Source organism: Schistocerca cancellata, chromosome 4 (assembly GCF_023864275.1).
Source record: "Schistocerca cancellata isolate TAMUIC-IGC-003103 chromosome 4, iqSchCanc2.1, whole genome shotgun sequence".
Taxonomy (NCBI): Eukaryota; Metazoa; Arthropoda; class Insecta; order Orthoptera; family Acrididae; genus Schistocerca; species Schistocerca cancellata.
In genome coordinates, this window is record NC_064629.1 from 731537403 (window position 1) to 731554140 (window position 16738).

The 16738-nt window shown below is 45.2% G+C and overlaps 1 protein-coding gene across 1 annotated transcript in view; it reads right to left on the reverse strand.

Moving 5' to 3' along the window:
* Positions 1–16738, reverse strand: part of LOC126183826 (NACHT and WD repeat domain-containing protein 2) — a 293040-nt gene that overhangs the window by 70501 nt on the left and 205801 nt on the right. Inside the window, 3 exon segments of the mRNA XM_049926082.1 lie at positions 4806–5059; positions 10229–10340; positions 15612–15856. Coding sequence (XP_049782039.1) covers positions 4806–5059; positions 10229–10340; positions 15612–15856 — 611 coding nt within the window.

Consider the following 16738-nt stretch of genomic DNA (forward strand, 5'->3'; position numbering starts at 1 on the left):
CTTTTGATCACAAAGTATATGTGACAAGAATGGGTAAACTTTGTTTTTACATCCTTCATGACCAGGGTAGCGGAGAGTGTTGTACCTTGGTACGTTTTTAGACTTTCGCCTCTAACCAGCCCTGTAATAGAAGTTTAATATGATTTTTAAAAGATAGCTTTCACATTTTATGTGGTACAGTCTTTTTCCGAAATTACAAATTTTCCCCGGAAATCAAGGTTTTTCCAAATGTAAAAACATGCTCCAAGATAGAACATGGTCACGTACCTACGAACAAATATTCGATTGAAATTTGAAGCGTTGCAATCGGGAAACTCTTGTCAGTACAGTACAGTATTGAATACTCGATCTTTTGCACTATTACTCTTCTACACACCAATAATCATTAAGTGAAATCAAATTAAGCAGAAATATTAAACAAATACCAATTACAAGTCAAATATATTTTGAAATAAAAAGTACTGGAAACTACCACTAATTTCCATCATTCAAGACACGTAAAACTGTTACATCAAAGAAATTCAGTTCATTCGCAAGTACCACATGTTCCATGGTAATAGACCTTCTGTTTCAAGATTAAAGATGATGCACAACCGACGAGGTACGGCTTAAGTGTTCACAAGTTATATAAATAGTTCTTAAAATATACAGTATTTTACTCACCATAAAATTCTGTACCTGAAGAATTAACAATATATTCGAAACAACATTAATACATTATACAGGACGTACGTGTGTGGGATACGAAACAGAAATGCGGCACAAAACACAACATGATGTCTAACATCAATAAAAACTGTAGCAAATGGCGGAAAATGCGTACTGCGATATCTAGTGGGCATTCCTTTACTCGAATCTAAAGCCTGTCACTAGAATAAAGTACCAACCAAAAATCATCGTGTGTTCCTAGATACTCTATCTTTTACGTACAACATTCTCCCTTACTAAACGCCATATTCCAGCAGGATGACGCACGACCCCTCAGTTCACACCAAAATCGATTTGAATAGTGTAGTGATCCCCGACTGGTCTGCCCAGTATCCTAATTTGTCACCCATAGAGCATCTCTGCAACGTTCGAGCCAGTAATCTTCACAAACTGACACATGGGCATGGCATGGCATGGCAGGGAGTTCTATATCTACACCTACATGGTTACTCTGTAATTGATACTTAAGTATTTGGCAAAGGGTTGACAGGACCTCTTTCAGCCTATTTCTCTACCTTTCAACTCTCGAAACAGCAAGAGGGATGAATGTAAAATTAAATCTTTCTCATTTTATCACGATGGTCATTTCTCCGTAAGTAGGTGGCAGTCAACTAAATATTTTGCCATTCGGAGCAGAAAGTTGGTGATTGCATTTTCATGAAAAGAACTCGCCACAACGAAAAACCCCATTGTTTTAGTAACTGTCACCCTAACTCGCCTCTCATACTCTTATAGCATTCGAAGACATTTGCTCCCATACCACGACAAATACAAGACTGTATTAGTGACCATGCCCATGGCCGCACCCGTGTTGATGACGGACGTAAATTTCTCAAGGAATGAAAGTATAATCATGTAAAACCAGTTATATGATGAACTTTCCCACAAAGTTCGATAAATGTAGGACTGGTGCCTCATGGAGTAACTCTTTCCACTTCCGTCAGCATATTTCACTATAATATCGGTGGTAACTACCCAAGATGTACACTAACAAAAAAAATCGCAACACCAAGGAGGAGTCGTGCGACATAAATGGTTTGGTAGACGTATTTCTACATCTGAAAGATGATTTATATTCAGATTTCGCGCCAGTCACATAAGAATCGGGCTAATAGCGCCACTATGAGGATGCAAATCAGGTTTACTTTAAATACACTCCTGGAAATTGAAATAAGAACACCGTGAATTCATTGTCCCAGGAAGGGGAAACTTTATTGACACATTCCTGGGGTCAGATACATCACATGATCACACTGACAGAACCACAGGCACATAGACACAGGCAACAGAGCATGCACAATGTCGGCACTAGTACAGTGTATATCCACCTTTCGCAGCAATGCAGGCTGCTATTCTCCCATGGAGACGACCGTAGAGATGCTGGATGTAGTCCTGTGGAACGGCTTGCCATGCCATTTCCACCTGGCGCCTCAGTTGGACCAGCTTTCGTGCTGGACGTGCAGACCGCGTGAGACGACGCTTCATCCAGTCCCAAACATGCTCAATGGGGGACAGATCCGGAGATCTTGCTGGCCAGTGTAGTTGACTTACACCTTCTAGAGCACGTTGGGTGGCACGGGATACATGCGGACGTGCATTGTCCTGTTGGAACAGCAAGTTCCCTTGCCGGTCTAGGAATGGTAGAACGATGGGTTCGATGACGGTTTGGATGTACCGTGCACTATTCAGTGTCCCCTCGACGATCACCAGTGGTGTACGGCCAGTGTAGGAGATCGCTCCCCACACCATGATGCCGGGTGTTGGCCCTGTGTGCCTCGGTCGTATGCAGTCCTGATTGTGGCGCTCACCTGCACGGCGCCAAACACGCATACGACCATCATTGGCACCAAGGCAGAAGCGACTCTCATCGCTGAAGACGACACGTCTCCATTCGTCCCTCCATTCACGCCTGTCGCGGCACCACTGGAGGCGGGCTGCACGATGTTGGGGCGTGAGCGGAAGACGGCCTAACGGTGTGCGGGACCGTAGCCCAGCTTCATGGAGACGGTTGCGAATGGTCCTCGCCGATACCCCAGGAGCAGCAGTGTCCCTAATTTGCTGGGAAGTGGCGGTGCGGTCCCCTACGGCACTGCGTAGGATCCTACGGTCTTGGCGTGCATCCGTGCGTCGCTGCGGTCCGGTTCCAGGTCGACGGGCACGTGCACCTTCCGCCGACCACTGGCGACAACATCGATGTACTGTGGAGACCTCACGCCCCACGTGTTGAGCAATTCGGCGGTACGTCCACCCGGCCTCCCGCATGCCCACTATACGCCCTCGCTCAAAGTCCGTCAACTGCACATACGGTTCACATCCACGCTGTCGCGGCATGCTACCAGTGTTAAAGACTGCGATGGAGCTCCGTATGCCGCGGCAAACTGGCTGACACTGACGGCGGCGGTGCACAAATGCTGCGCAGCTAGCGCCATTCGACGGCCAACACCGCGGTTCCTGGTGTGTCCGCTGTGCCGTGCGTGTGATCATTGCTTGTACAGCCCTCTCGCAGTGTCCGGAGCAAGTATGGTGGGTCTGACACACCGGTGTCAATGTGTTCTTTTTTCCATTTCCAGGAATGTACATGCCATAACGACCATGAGCGTCAGTTACCTTCGAGATTGGATGTGGTGAGTTGATGTTAGTCAAGATGCCTTTAAGGCGATAAGGACGCCATTATTAACACCTCACTGTGTTGGAACGAGATCATATAATAGGGCCACGAAGAGCTGGATGTTCCTTCTGAGATATTGCGGGAAGACTTGGCAGGAATGCAGCCTGTGTACATGATTGCTGGCAGCGGTGGTCACAGGAATGTATGGACGCAAGAGGACGGACAGCCACGTGACACTACCAAGAGCGAAGACCATCGCGTTCGGCGTATGGCTCTGGCAAATCGTACTACACCTGTAGCAGCAATTTCAGTAACAGTTGGCACCACAGTGACACAACGAACTGTTACAAATCCGCCGGCCGCGGTGGCCGTGCGGTTCTGGCGCTGCAGTCCGGGACCGCGGGACTGCTACGGTCGCAAGTTCTAATCCTGCCTCGGGCATGGGTGTGTGTGATGTCCGTAGGTTAGTTAGGTTTAAGTAGTTCTAAGTTCTAGGGGACTTATGACCTAAGATGTTGAGTCCCATAGTGCTCAGAGCCATTTGAACCATTTGTTACAAATCGGTTACTTCAAGGACAGCTCCGAGCCAGGCGCCCTTTAGCGTGCATTCCACTGACGCCAAACCACCGCCGTTTCCGACTTCAGTGGTGTCACGCGAGAGCTCAGTGGAGGACAGGGTGGACGTCGGTTGTATTTTCTGATGGAAGCTGGTTCTGGCTCTGTGTTCTTCCGTGTGTTGGTTAGAAGGAGGCCACTTGAGGTCCTGCAACCAAACTGTCTGCGTGCTAGACACATTGGTCCTACACCTGGAGTTACAGTCGGGTAGATGCGATTGCGTATGATAGCAGGAGCACTCTCGTGGTTATCCCACGCACCCTGACTGCCAAGTTGTACGTCAGTCTGGTAATTCCTTCTGATGTGCTGCCATTCATGAACAGAATTCCAGAGGGTGTTTTCCAACAGGATAACGGTCGCCCACGCACCGCTTTTGTAACCCAACCTTGGCATTTCACATTTGCAATGGCTTACCTCGCGCTTATTAACCTGTGATCTTGCAATGATATACATTTAAATATGTTACCTAGACAAATGTACTCCCGAAATTTCATTACTCTACGTTAGCTATTTTTTGGTGTTACGATTTTTTTCCGTCAGAGTATTTAGGAAAGCTTCAATAAATATCCTGCGTGGGCAAACTTAATGCCTTACTACGCCCCACCCAGTGGTTGGGTTGGAGTTGTTTTGGGGAACGAGACCAGACAGCGAGGTTAGCGGTCTCATCGGATTAGGGAAGGACGGGGAAGGAAGTCGGCCGTGCCCTTTCAAGGGAACCATCCCGGCATGGGGGCGATTTAGGGAAATCAAGGAAAACCGAAATCAGGATGGCTGGACGCGGGATTGAACTGTCATCCTCCCGAATGCGAGTCCAGTGTGCTAGCCACTGCGCCACCTCGCTCGGTCCACCCAGTGCAGCAGACAGGAGAGCTACCTGCTGTCGGGGGTGATCTCGGCGTGCGTGACGATGGCTCCGAGCGGGCTGTCGGCGAGCCTGGCGAGCAGGCGGCCTAGCTGCAGGTCCCAGACGCCCACGCAGCCGCGCGTCACCGTCACCGCCAGCCCCGCCTCCTGGCACACCCGCACGCAGTCCACCTGCACCTCGTGCCGGTCGATCACGTGCACCTGCTCGAAGATGTTGTTGATGTTCCACACCTTCACCGTGCGGTCGATCGACGACGTTATCACCTAAAACACATCAATACACGTAACCACTAGATGTCACGTGAGGCGGACCAGTGAACATAAATGGAGACGGGAAGTACTCTATCCTCAGTAGAGAAGCATTACAGCAGGATTCGTCTGTCAGAAGAACTCAATGACTACGAACGTGGACTAGTCATTGGATGTCACGTGAGCAACAAATCAATCAGGGAAGTTTTAATCTTTCTAATGCTACACACGTACACCGCAGCTAAATCAAGACCAGGCAGACCTTATGTCGCTTCAAGCATTGTGGAGGGTGGTTGTAAAATATCGCATGAAGTCACAGGAAGGAATCACTCGTGAGTTCCAAAAGTGCTAACAGAAAGCCGGCCGTAGTGGCCGAGCGGTTCTAGGCGCTACAGTCTGGAACCGCGCGACCGCTACGGACGCAGGTTCGAATCCTGCCTTGGGCATTGATATGTGTGATGTCCTTGGGTTAGTTAGGTTTAAGTAGTTCTAAGTTTTAGGGGACTGACGACCTCAGCAGTTAAGTCCCATAGTTTTCAGAGCCATTTGAACCATTTTACTAACAGCAATCTATGGCCGAGCGTTTCTACGCGCTGTCTGGAACCGCGCGACCGCTACGGACGCAGGTTCGAATCCTGCCTCGGGCATGGACGTGTGTGATGTCCTTAGGTTAGTTAGGCTTAAGTAATTCTAAGTTCTAGGGGACTGATGAACTCAGCAGTTAAGTCCCATAGTGCTCAGAGCCATTTGAACCAACTAACAGCAGTCCAGCTAGCAAAATGACTGTGCGTAAAGAGTTGAAAAGAACGGGATACAAGTGTCGAGCAGCTCCTCAATAGTCACAAATTTCGGTAGTCAATGCTAAGTGACACGCTAGCTGACGTAAAGAGCGACGCCACTGGCCAGTGGATGACTGGAAACGAGTTGTTCAGTGTTACCGATTTCGACTGACACTAATACCCATGTCACTCGTTTTTACAGTAAGGTGAGAATTCACCTGTGGCAATAATCTTCTATTTTCCTTTGTAAAGGAACATTTGAGAGTTCAGAACTTTGATTTTGCTTTGATATCCTCAGTTTCAGTTCTTTGGTCATCCATTAGCCCTGAACACTACCTTTGACGCCATTCAAATGGCTCTCTGCATTATGGAACTTAACAGCGGAGGTCATCAGTCCCCTAGAACTTAGAACTACTTAAACCTAACTAACCTAAGGACATCACACACATCCATGCCTGAGGCAGGATTCGGACCTGCGACCGGAGCGGTCGCGTGGCTCCAGACTGAAGCGCCTAGAACCGCTCGGTTTGACGCCATTGACTGCCTTTTCATATAACCAGAATTTCTCTGCGATTTGTGAGAGGTCTTGCGATTGGATTTTGCTGTGTTAGTTACTGAAAGCTTCACGCACAGCCCCAGTGACAGTCAAACGTACTTAATTTTGCATTTCTCTGTCTATAGCTCTATTCTGCGTTTTAAATCTATTGTATAGTAGTCGCTGCTTCTTTAGAAGTTATTTTACCAATGTTGTATACCATGGAGGATCTCTCCCATCACGAGCTATTCTAGTAGGTACATATGTATCCAGTGCTTGGTTAATTATTCATTAAACTTAAGTCATAGTTCCTCTATGTGATCCTATCCAACTAGATGTTTCAAATTCCTCATTGAAATATTACACTACTGAATATTTATCTACTTTGCTGAGCCTATAGATCTATCTAATAGTTTCAGTTGTTCTCTGAACTTCGGCAGTTCTTGTTTCTACAACTGCCTCATGGTCGCTGATACTAGTTTCATCGTGGACAACCTCAAAGAGTTCAGGTTTATTTGTCGCTATGAGATCCAATATTTTTATCTTGAGTAGTCATTACGGCACTTACATACTGGCGAAGTGGTGGTTTCTGTTAAGTTTTCCTAGCCGAGCGGTCTAAGGCGCTGCAGTCATGGACCGTGCGGCTGGTCCCGGCGGAGGTTCGAGTCCTCCCTCGGGCATGGGTGTGTGTGTGTGTCCTTAGGATAATTTAGGTTAAGTAGTGTGTAAGCTTAGGGACTGATGACCTTAGCAGTTGAGTCCCATAAGATTTCACACACATTTGAACATTTTTTTTGTTAAGTTTTCAGTTACATCTGGAAGTCGATCTGGTAGTCGATAAAATGATTCAATTGTAAGTTTATGCCTGCCCTTGATACTGAGCCTTGCCCAACTAATCTCGTAAGCAGCTTCAACTTCTGTCTTGTTGGATTTGAGTTTCTTGTTTGTGACTGTCGCAAGCTAACCACTGCGTTCTGCTACATATACATGCTGCTTTGTGAAACTCATTCGAGTTGAACGACGTTCATTCTGTGCTCTTCACTCCACTTCTATCGTTTTATCCCAGATCACATAATAATTTCTGGCTTTATCGGGGGTTTTATAACTGTATATAATGGTTCGTCTTCTGAGCTTCACATGGGTGTCAGTATATCTAAATCTTGGTAAGAATCTAACTACTGCACTTCTCGCTCTTACATGATTGGTTTCCTTGAGACCTGTAGCAAAATTTTTGCTTGCTTAAATACAAAATATGAAAATGAAATCTGTAAGACCTTAATTGACATAATTTATCTTCGGTACTACACCGAGATCCGTTACCGATTTTGTAAAATATTTTTCTTTTCAGTAGGATTAAAACAAAAAAGTCTCCCTTTTTTGGTAGTTACTGAATAAAGAAGCTATACTGCAGCCACGTAACTGGAAACATAACAATGTAGATCAAATTCTTGAATTAGAATGACTTCTATAAACAATATATTTCTGTTAAATCCAGCCTAGTCGTCAATTTTATGTATCTATGCTCGTCGTCGAATATGGGGAGTCTAGGAATCCCACGCACTAGGTTCGCTAGACAAACAATTCAAACAAATTGTATTAATGAGTTTTATTACAAAATGAAAAGAGACAATGCTTAATTTTACGACTACACAGATGTGTCGCAAGCAGAGACCGACATACGAAACAGTCAAGTTTCTTCAGTACAGACAACCCTAAGTCGCTGCTATACAAGTCACTAGTCTTGAAGCTACAGTCGAACTGGGCCGCGACCAGTCGGGCGAAGCGCTTACGTCCTCTTCGCATAGGGGCCGCTGGTGTCGCGTTTTCGTCCTGGAAAGGGGTCGTTCAGCGTGCGATTGGCTGACGTCTTCTCACAGTTATCTCTATTGTTCCCGACTGGCGTGCCGGCGCTTGGTTTTACACCGTAACAATTTCCATAATAACTTTCTGTCATACCCTGGAAATCTTAAAATTGACTGGACGTTAAAAGATTCCACTGAATACAGTTTAGTAAATATTATTGCTTTAATTCCCGTCACATTTAAGAGCGTCTCAACTGTAGACATCGTTATCGCGTATTGCAACAGTGTTTCAGTTCTGCTTAAGTTTCACAGTTGTTCCTACTTAGGTACTAACTTGTTAGACAATAACATTTTGTTTTTAATTCACTTTCTGAAAAGTTTCTTGGCCATATACTGATTAAAAAAAGTTCAGTCCACTGTGCATTTTATTACGTCAATTTTAAAGAAAGAGAGACTAGAGAAAATAAGTACCGAAAATTAGCTTATTATCGATCAGCTGTGTCATTCGGTGATTAACTGAAGTGTTGTAAAGGGTTTAATTGCACTAAAACATGACTTGTAATCAAAAAATATGTTTCAGAAGAAACTATTATGAAGATACAGCCTTATCCGTCGATTTGAACACTTTAGTTTCATACATCTTGCACACTAGAAATGGAAAAGAACATTTTTTCGAACTGTTGCTCATTTATCGTTACAATGGAATTTAATTCAGTTGGGTTTGAAATTTACCTACGACTTAATTCGTTACAAAGATTACTAACAAAAATTTCATTAAGAAATACTGCTGAAATGCATTTACAATTTGTAAATATTCAGCTTAAAACATTGATACGTTTATTGTTGTACTTCATTAACAACTTTGTATCTTCATATTAAAAAATCAATTTCATCACTAAAACTCTTCGATAGTTTTGGTGCAAGGCAACGAATTACCAAAATAAGAAGTTATACAACTAATTCAAGTCTATACAGCATTTTTTTCTACCTCAAAGATGTATATGATTCTAACAAAAGTATGGAGAAGGGTAAACCTTTGTAGTACGTGACTTGTCGTCTGTTAGTTGTTACTAATGTTATAATTCTAATTCAAAAGTGCAGCTTCTAAAAGCCAATGTAGTTTTCCAACTACGTTTCGTTTGCTTTAAATTGAAACACCTTCAGGGGTGCAATATGCTGTTTCTGAATTAGACGTATGCACACAAGAGTATAGGATTTGCCAAACGTATTTTGCTTACTTTATTACGATAAATTTTTTTGTGTCGCAGCACACTGCTGCTGCATTAGTTACGTATTTGTATTTTGCAGCTGAAACCACTCTTCCTGCTACACTACTCTATTGACATAAGTTACTACTGGACACACAGCGTATACTGTATTATAGATTTACTTTCACGTGGTATGGGCAACATGGTCTTCCCAACATTCAGTGCCACTTTTTCGTCTCCTTCAAAGTGAACTTCCCTACAAAAAAGGTTGTATGGCTGTCTGTGCAACCTGCATTATGCCGTTGCCAGGACAGGACTTAGCCGTCTCCCTGTACCCCTCTCCACTCATAACCATCCCACTCTTCCCCACCCCCGACAAGTGCTTGCTGAGTGGCCCAATACACCGACGGCGCAGCCTGATGAATATCGCGGATGGCGATGCCACTCGAAACGCAGGTTGTCAATAGTCGCTGCATAGGCAAGTATAAAGACTTCCACTGCCATACTGCAAACTGACCTTCTTAAACAACAGTTCAAATTGCTTTCATTTAAAACACTTTGCTGACACCTTTTGGAAATGGGACACCATATCCAAGGTAGCGAACTGAAGCATGAGCAATGAAGCATTTCTTTTCCATTCAGTGACATGAATAATCTTTTTGTCACTACAGATACAAATGTTTTAATGTATCTTTAATTTTCAATTGGAATACAGCCCCGCTATTTGTTTCTTCGTGACTCAAGTTCATAAAGACTGTACAGTCTAAATTAGAAGCATCTAAAAATTTCTGTGATAGAATCATTACAGTTCACATTCTTCCACCTATAATACTGCTGCATAGTAAAGATAGGCCACTTACTGAATTCCAGTTTCCTATAGTGAGTGGTTCCAGGGAGATTATCCTCCCAAAATGAGCATCCAGCACTTTCAGCAACGCGCATGTCTCCAGATTCCAAACATAAAGATTCTTCCTGAAAACAAAGAAAAATTAGCGACCGTATACAGCTAAAGTAATTATGATGAAGAGTTATACAAATGAAGTAAAACTTGGCCACTGCTGCTCCAAGAGTCTAGTTTGAATTACATATAAAAATTACCAACACGTTTTTAAATACGTACCTGTTGTAATAAAAAAGTCAAATAATTTTAGTGTCCAAGGAGAGTGCAATGTTACCATTATGATAATGCGCTCCATATTACTAAAAAGCTAAAGTTAGAATCTATTAACGACAATTGTCATGAAGCCTAGCTAGAAGCTACTAACCTACATTTAAAAAACAAGCTGCAAATCATTCGACGATAAAACCACAGCAGCAACAGGAGAAGTGATAAATACAAATTATAATCTGAGATGCATCTTTCTATATAACGACAGGAATTAGTCATTGGAACTGTATGGTCATATTATGCATGGAATACTTTTTTTTTAATGAAAAATTCTGAATGAAGCTTATATGTTGCTGAGCAGCATTTGATACGCCAAAGAAAATGTAACATTGAAGATTTATTCTAATTTCTACCAAAACAATGCATATAGCGAAAATAAATTCCCCCTCTAGAGATACACTGATCAGCCAGCACATTATGACCACCGATCTACTACTGCTATAAACCTGTTCAGGCGATGGCAGCGTCACCCGACGAGGAATGACTGCCAGTCAGACAGACGCACGGTGCATGTACTGGGTGGCGCACGAAATGTGCTACCATGTTGTTTTTGAATATAAAGTTTATTGTCAATACAATCTGAAAGGAACATATACTACAATGAAGAGCCGTCCATGGAGATTTGTTCTAACTCAGCACATGCTCAATATGTCCACAATTTCATTTCCTAACTTCCTTCAAACGAACACTGAAGTTAGTGATTACCCTACGGCACATGTCTTCCGCAATTTCACTGCAAGCTTGAAGAATAAGTCTTCTGAGCTCCATTAAATCACGTGGACGTTTCGGGAAATTTTTTTCCTTTAGGTACCCCCAAAGAAAAGAGTCACATGGATTGAGGTCTGGACTATTGGGGGGCCAATTTTGTCCGTCATTGAGGCGACCTGGAAACCTGAGTGAAATAACCCGCATGTCGACATGCTCGTGTAAAAACTCCAACACAGTGTTTGCAGAATGTGGCCTTGCTCCATCTTGCATGAACCACTGCGTGTTGAAGGGCAAGACAGTAGCAAGAAGCTGTGGAATGAAGCTATTGCGAAGCATGCTCAAATAACGCTCGCTGTTCACAGTTTCTTCAAAGAAAAAGAGTCCAATAAGTCCGTGACTGGAAATTGCTCCCCACGCTGTAATCCTCGGAGCATAATGTTGTCGTTCATAAAGAACTTGTGGGTTTTCAGTGGCCCAAAAGCGTACATTTTGTTTGTTAACCACACCGTCTAAATAAAAATGCGCCTCGTCTGAAAACCAAACGTTGTTGAGAGTTTCTTCACTATCCTCCGCCCACTGAGCAAACAGTAGTCTCTGCTGCTTGTGTTCTTCAGTGAGCTGTCCACAGGTCATCTTGTAAGGGTACATATGAAGGTCACTTTCAAGAATGCGTTGAACGGAGCGTCTGGATATTCTCAGTTGCACTGCTGCCTTTCTACACGATTTCCCAGGACTTCTCTGTACAGCAACTCGTACCGCTTCAATATTCTCCGGCGAACAAACAGGCATAGGCCGAGGTCGCTTCGCTTCCAATACTGTTCCTTCCTGTACAGATTTATCGTACAACCTGTGGATGGTCTTCTTGCAAAGGACCCATCGTGTGTTAAACTGTTGTCGAAAACGCCTCTGAGTCACAACAAGGCTTTTCGTTTCATGAAAAAGAAACACAATTGCCGATCGTTGCTGTGTCGTCAGTCTTCCATTGTCATCCATTGCTGCTTACTAGTCTCCTAGAGGCAGTATCATGAATTACACGTCATTTCGCAACTCATTTGTTTTTCCAAGTTCTGTTGGTACTGCTGTAGAGATCCCAGCGGGATATCCAAGGTGCGTCGTAAATTGTGAAAGAAACAATTGGTAACACATTTCGTGCGCTACCCTGTAGTATCAATGAGCGTGCTGTCCGTGTGTCGAATGTGGAAGGTGCGCGATATATCAGAGTTTCACCGAGGGCAGATTGTGATGGCCCAGAGGCTCGGCACGAGCATTTCAGAAACTGCACGACTTGTCGGGTGTTCGAGGAATGCTGTGGTGGGTGTCTTCAACACGTAGCAAAACCAAGGTGAAATTCCGTCCAGACGTCGTGGGTTTGGGCGGCCACCCCTCATTGCAGAAGTAGGAGATCGTAGGCTCGGCAGACCGGTAAATCAGGACAAGCAGCGAACTGTGGCGGAACTAACATCAGACTTCAACGCTGGGCAAGCACAAGTGTATCTGAACACACAGTGCACTGAACACTCCTAACGATGGGACTCCGCAGCGGACAAACCACGCAAGTACCAACGTTAACACCACAACATTGGTAGCTACGACTGAAATGGGCACGTGACCATCATCACTGGACGTTGGCGCAGTGCAGAGCGTTGCATGGTCTGATGAATCCCGATACCTTCTCCATCATGCCAGTGGAAGGGCGCAAATCCATCGTCTTCCAGGGGAACAGCTCCTTGACACCTGTACTGTGGGACGGACACAAGATGGCGGCGGCTCTATTATGCTCTGGGGAACATTCATGTGGGGATCCATGGGTCCAGTGGAGTTCGTACAATGCACAATGACGGCGAAGGAGTATCGTACACTGGTTGCAGACCACGTACACCTCTTCATTTTTCAACAAGATAATGCACCAATGTGTCATGTCACAAAGCCAGGAGTGTGATGGAGTGGTTCAAGGAACAAAGTGGCGAGATCCAGTTGATGTGCTGACCCCCCAACTCGCCAGTTCTAAACCCAATCGAACACATCTGGGATGTGATTGAACGTGGCGTCAGAGCCCATGGCCCCCTCCCCAGAATTTATAGGAATTAGATGACTTTGTGTCCAGATGTGGTGCCAACTCCCCCCAGCTACCTACCAAGGCTTCATTGCTTCCCTGCCATGATGTGTCGCCGCTGTTATCCGTGCCAAAGGTGGACGTACTAGCTATTACTCTACTGGCCATTAAAATTGCTACACCAAGAAGAAATGCAGATGATTGGACAAATATATTATACTACAACTGACATGTGATTACATTTTCACGCAATTTGGGTGCATAGATCCGGAGAAATCAGTACCAAGAACAACCACCTCTGGCCGTAATAACGGCCTTGATACGCCTGGGCATTGAGTCAAACAGAGCTTGAATTGCGTGTACATATACAGCTGCCCATGCAGCTTCAACACGATACCACAGTTCATGAAGAGTAGCGACTGGTGTATTCTGACGAGCCAGTTGCTTGGCCACCATTGACCAGACGTTTTCAATTGGTGAGAGAATGTGGTGGCCAGGGCAGCAGTCGAACATTTTCTGTATCCAGAAAGGCCCGTACAGGACCCGCAACATGCGGTCGTGCATTATCCTGCTGAAATGTAGGGTTTTGCATGGATCGAATGGGGGGGGGGGGGGGGGTAGAGCCACGGGTCGTAAAACATCTGAAATTTAACGTCCACTGTTCAAAGTGCCGTCAATGCGAACAAGAGGTGACCGAGATGTGTAACCACTGGCACCCCATACCATCACGCCGGGTGATACGCCAGTATGGCGATGACCAATACACGCTTCCAATGTGCCTTCACCGCGATGTCGCCAAACACGGATGCGACCATCATGATGCTGTAAACAGAACCGGGATTCATCCGATAAAATGACATTTCGCCATGCGTGCACCCAGGTTCGTCGTTGAGTACACCATCACAAGCCCTCCTGTCTGTGATGCAGCGTCAAGGGTAACCGCAGCCATGGTCTCCGAGCTGATAGTCGATGCTGCTGCAAACGTCGTCGAATTGTTCGTGCAGATGGTTGTTGTCTTGCAAACGTCTCCACCTGGTGACTCAGGGATCGAGACGTGGCTGCACGATCCGTTACAGCCATGTGGGTAAGATGCCTGTCATCACGACTGCTAGTGATACGAGGCCGTTAGGATCCAGCACGGCGTTCCGTATTACCCTCCTGAACTCACCGATTCCATATTCTGCTAACAGTCATTGGATCTCGACCAACGCAAGCAGTAATGTCGCGATACGATAAACGCAGTCGCGATAGGGTACAATCCGACCTTTATCATAGTCGGAAACGTAATGGCACGCATTTCTCCTCCTTCGACGAGGCATCACAACAACGTTTCACCAGGCAACGCCGGTGAACTGCTGTTTGTGTATGAGAAATTGGTTGGAAACTTTCCTCATGTCAGCACGCTGTAGGTGTCGCCACCGGCGCCAACCTTGTGTGAATGCTCTGAAAAGCAAATCATTTGCATATCACAGCATCTTCTTCCTGTCGATTAAATTTCGCGTCTGTGGTACGTCATCTTCGTGGTGTAACAATTTTAATGGCCAGTAGTGTATTATATACTAGCATAACTTAATGCACCATCGATGTTTTGGATCTAAGTGATTTAAGGGATTTTAAGAGAACTAGAAGACCTTGTATATAAGCAGCCAGACAGGTAAGCTGTAAAATGAGATGGCCCAGCTGACAAGCGAAAAAAATTTCCCAGAGGCAGTTGTACTATTTGCGGAAAGATATCGACATGTTTATAGTGATTTGCATTGAAAACGTAAGAGTTAAAGGAAGTGTCAGCACTTCTAGACTCTCACATTTGGTACTCTCAACAATATTTTCATTCATCTAAGGATCTCCTGAAGGCTGTTACCACTGATGTGTCAATAAATGACAGTTATAAGAAATCACACCAGTCGCCATAAATCTTCAGTGTGTCGAGCCTTGAAACATCATACTGCCATAGCAAGCAAGTTATAACGCAAAAATAACGAAATATGACGAAATCAGTATGGCGCCTCCAAAGCTGTCGGTTGTCATCGCTGCATTGAGTGACACGTTATTTTGACGTCTTTTCCGAGCAAGCCAAGAATGTCACGAATGTGGCCCTACTCCCTCTCCCCCTCCCCCCCCTCACCCCCACCTCCACCACGGGCTATGCTATGTGCTGATACTCATGCGTCCTAGTGGTACGCTCAGAAAATACTCTACGGCACCAATTAATTAGGAATCGATGCTTGGAAATATTTCTTTTCTCCGATATGAATAGCCCTGTGCTGCGTCAGATGAACTTATATGACCTACAGCCGCTCTGTACGAAGCTGACCTGACGCCTGCGACGGCGAAGTCCCTAGCAGCGGAGACCATGCAGGAGTTGGAGTGCAGGATGCGGGTGGAGATGTTGCGCACGCCGTGCGGTAGCGCCAGCACTGCCGGCGCAGGCTCGCTGGCGCGTACGTCCCACACGACGAAGCCGTTGCTCGTCGTGCCCAGCAGTGTCTCCTCTGCCTTGTCCAGCTTCAGCTGCAGCAGCGCCTCCACCTCGTCATTCGGAGTTCTACCCAGGCTCCTCTGCAAGCGAAAAACGCCTCGATGTCAGTTACCAATCTCTTCTGTTCCTCTATCATACCAGAACACTGCTTCTGCAGTGAGAGCTACCACTTCAGACACAAGTGACATAACTTCTACTTCTACATCCATACTCTGCAAACTACGGTGAAGTGCATTACAGTGATTACTTCCCATTGTACTGAGTATTAGTATTTCTTCCCATTCTATTCACACCTGGATTGTGGAAAGAATGACTGCTTAAACCCTTTATTGTGAGCACTGCAACTAGTCTAATCTTGACAACGAAGTTCTTACTGGAGAGATGAGAGACACATGGAGGAAAGGGGGGGGAGGGGGTGAGAGAGGATATGTAATATATTCCTAGATTAGTCACTTAATTCTGGCTCTTAATCTTAGTGTGTCCCATTCGTCCTGACCACCCCAAATAACTTTTTGTCCTGAAGCAATAAAAAATGTACGAGGGTCACTCCAACAGAAATGCACACTATTTTTGTAAACATACAGTTTTCATTCTGCATGTGTGAAAGTTTTACAGTGTGTAGATACATCTTTCCCACTTGTTTTCAAACTTAGTTCAACCTGTTCCCGTGAGTGGCGCCGTCACAGCATGTCTTCAAGATGGCTGCTACACTTGACGTTCGTCAGAAGCAACGTGCTGTCATAGAATTCCTGTGCTGTGAAAACGAGACAGTGGGAAACATCAACAAGACGTTGAAAAAGGTGTATGGAGATGCTGTTGTCGATTGCAGTACAGTTAGTCGGTGGGCAAGCAGGTTACGTGACGAAAGCGGGCACGGCAATATTGAGGATTGTCCTCGCAGCGGCAGGCCTCGTACTGCACACACTCCAGACAATGTGCAGAGAGTTAACGAATTGGTGACT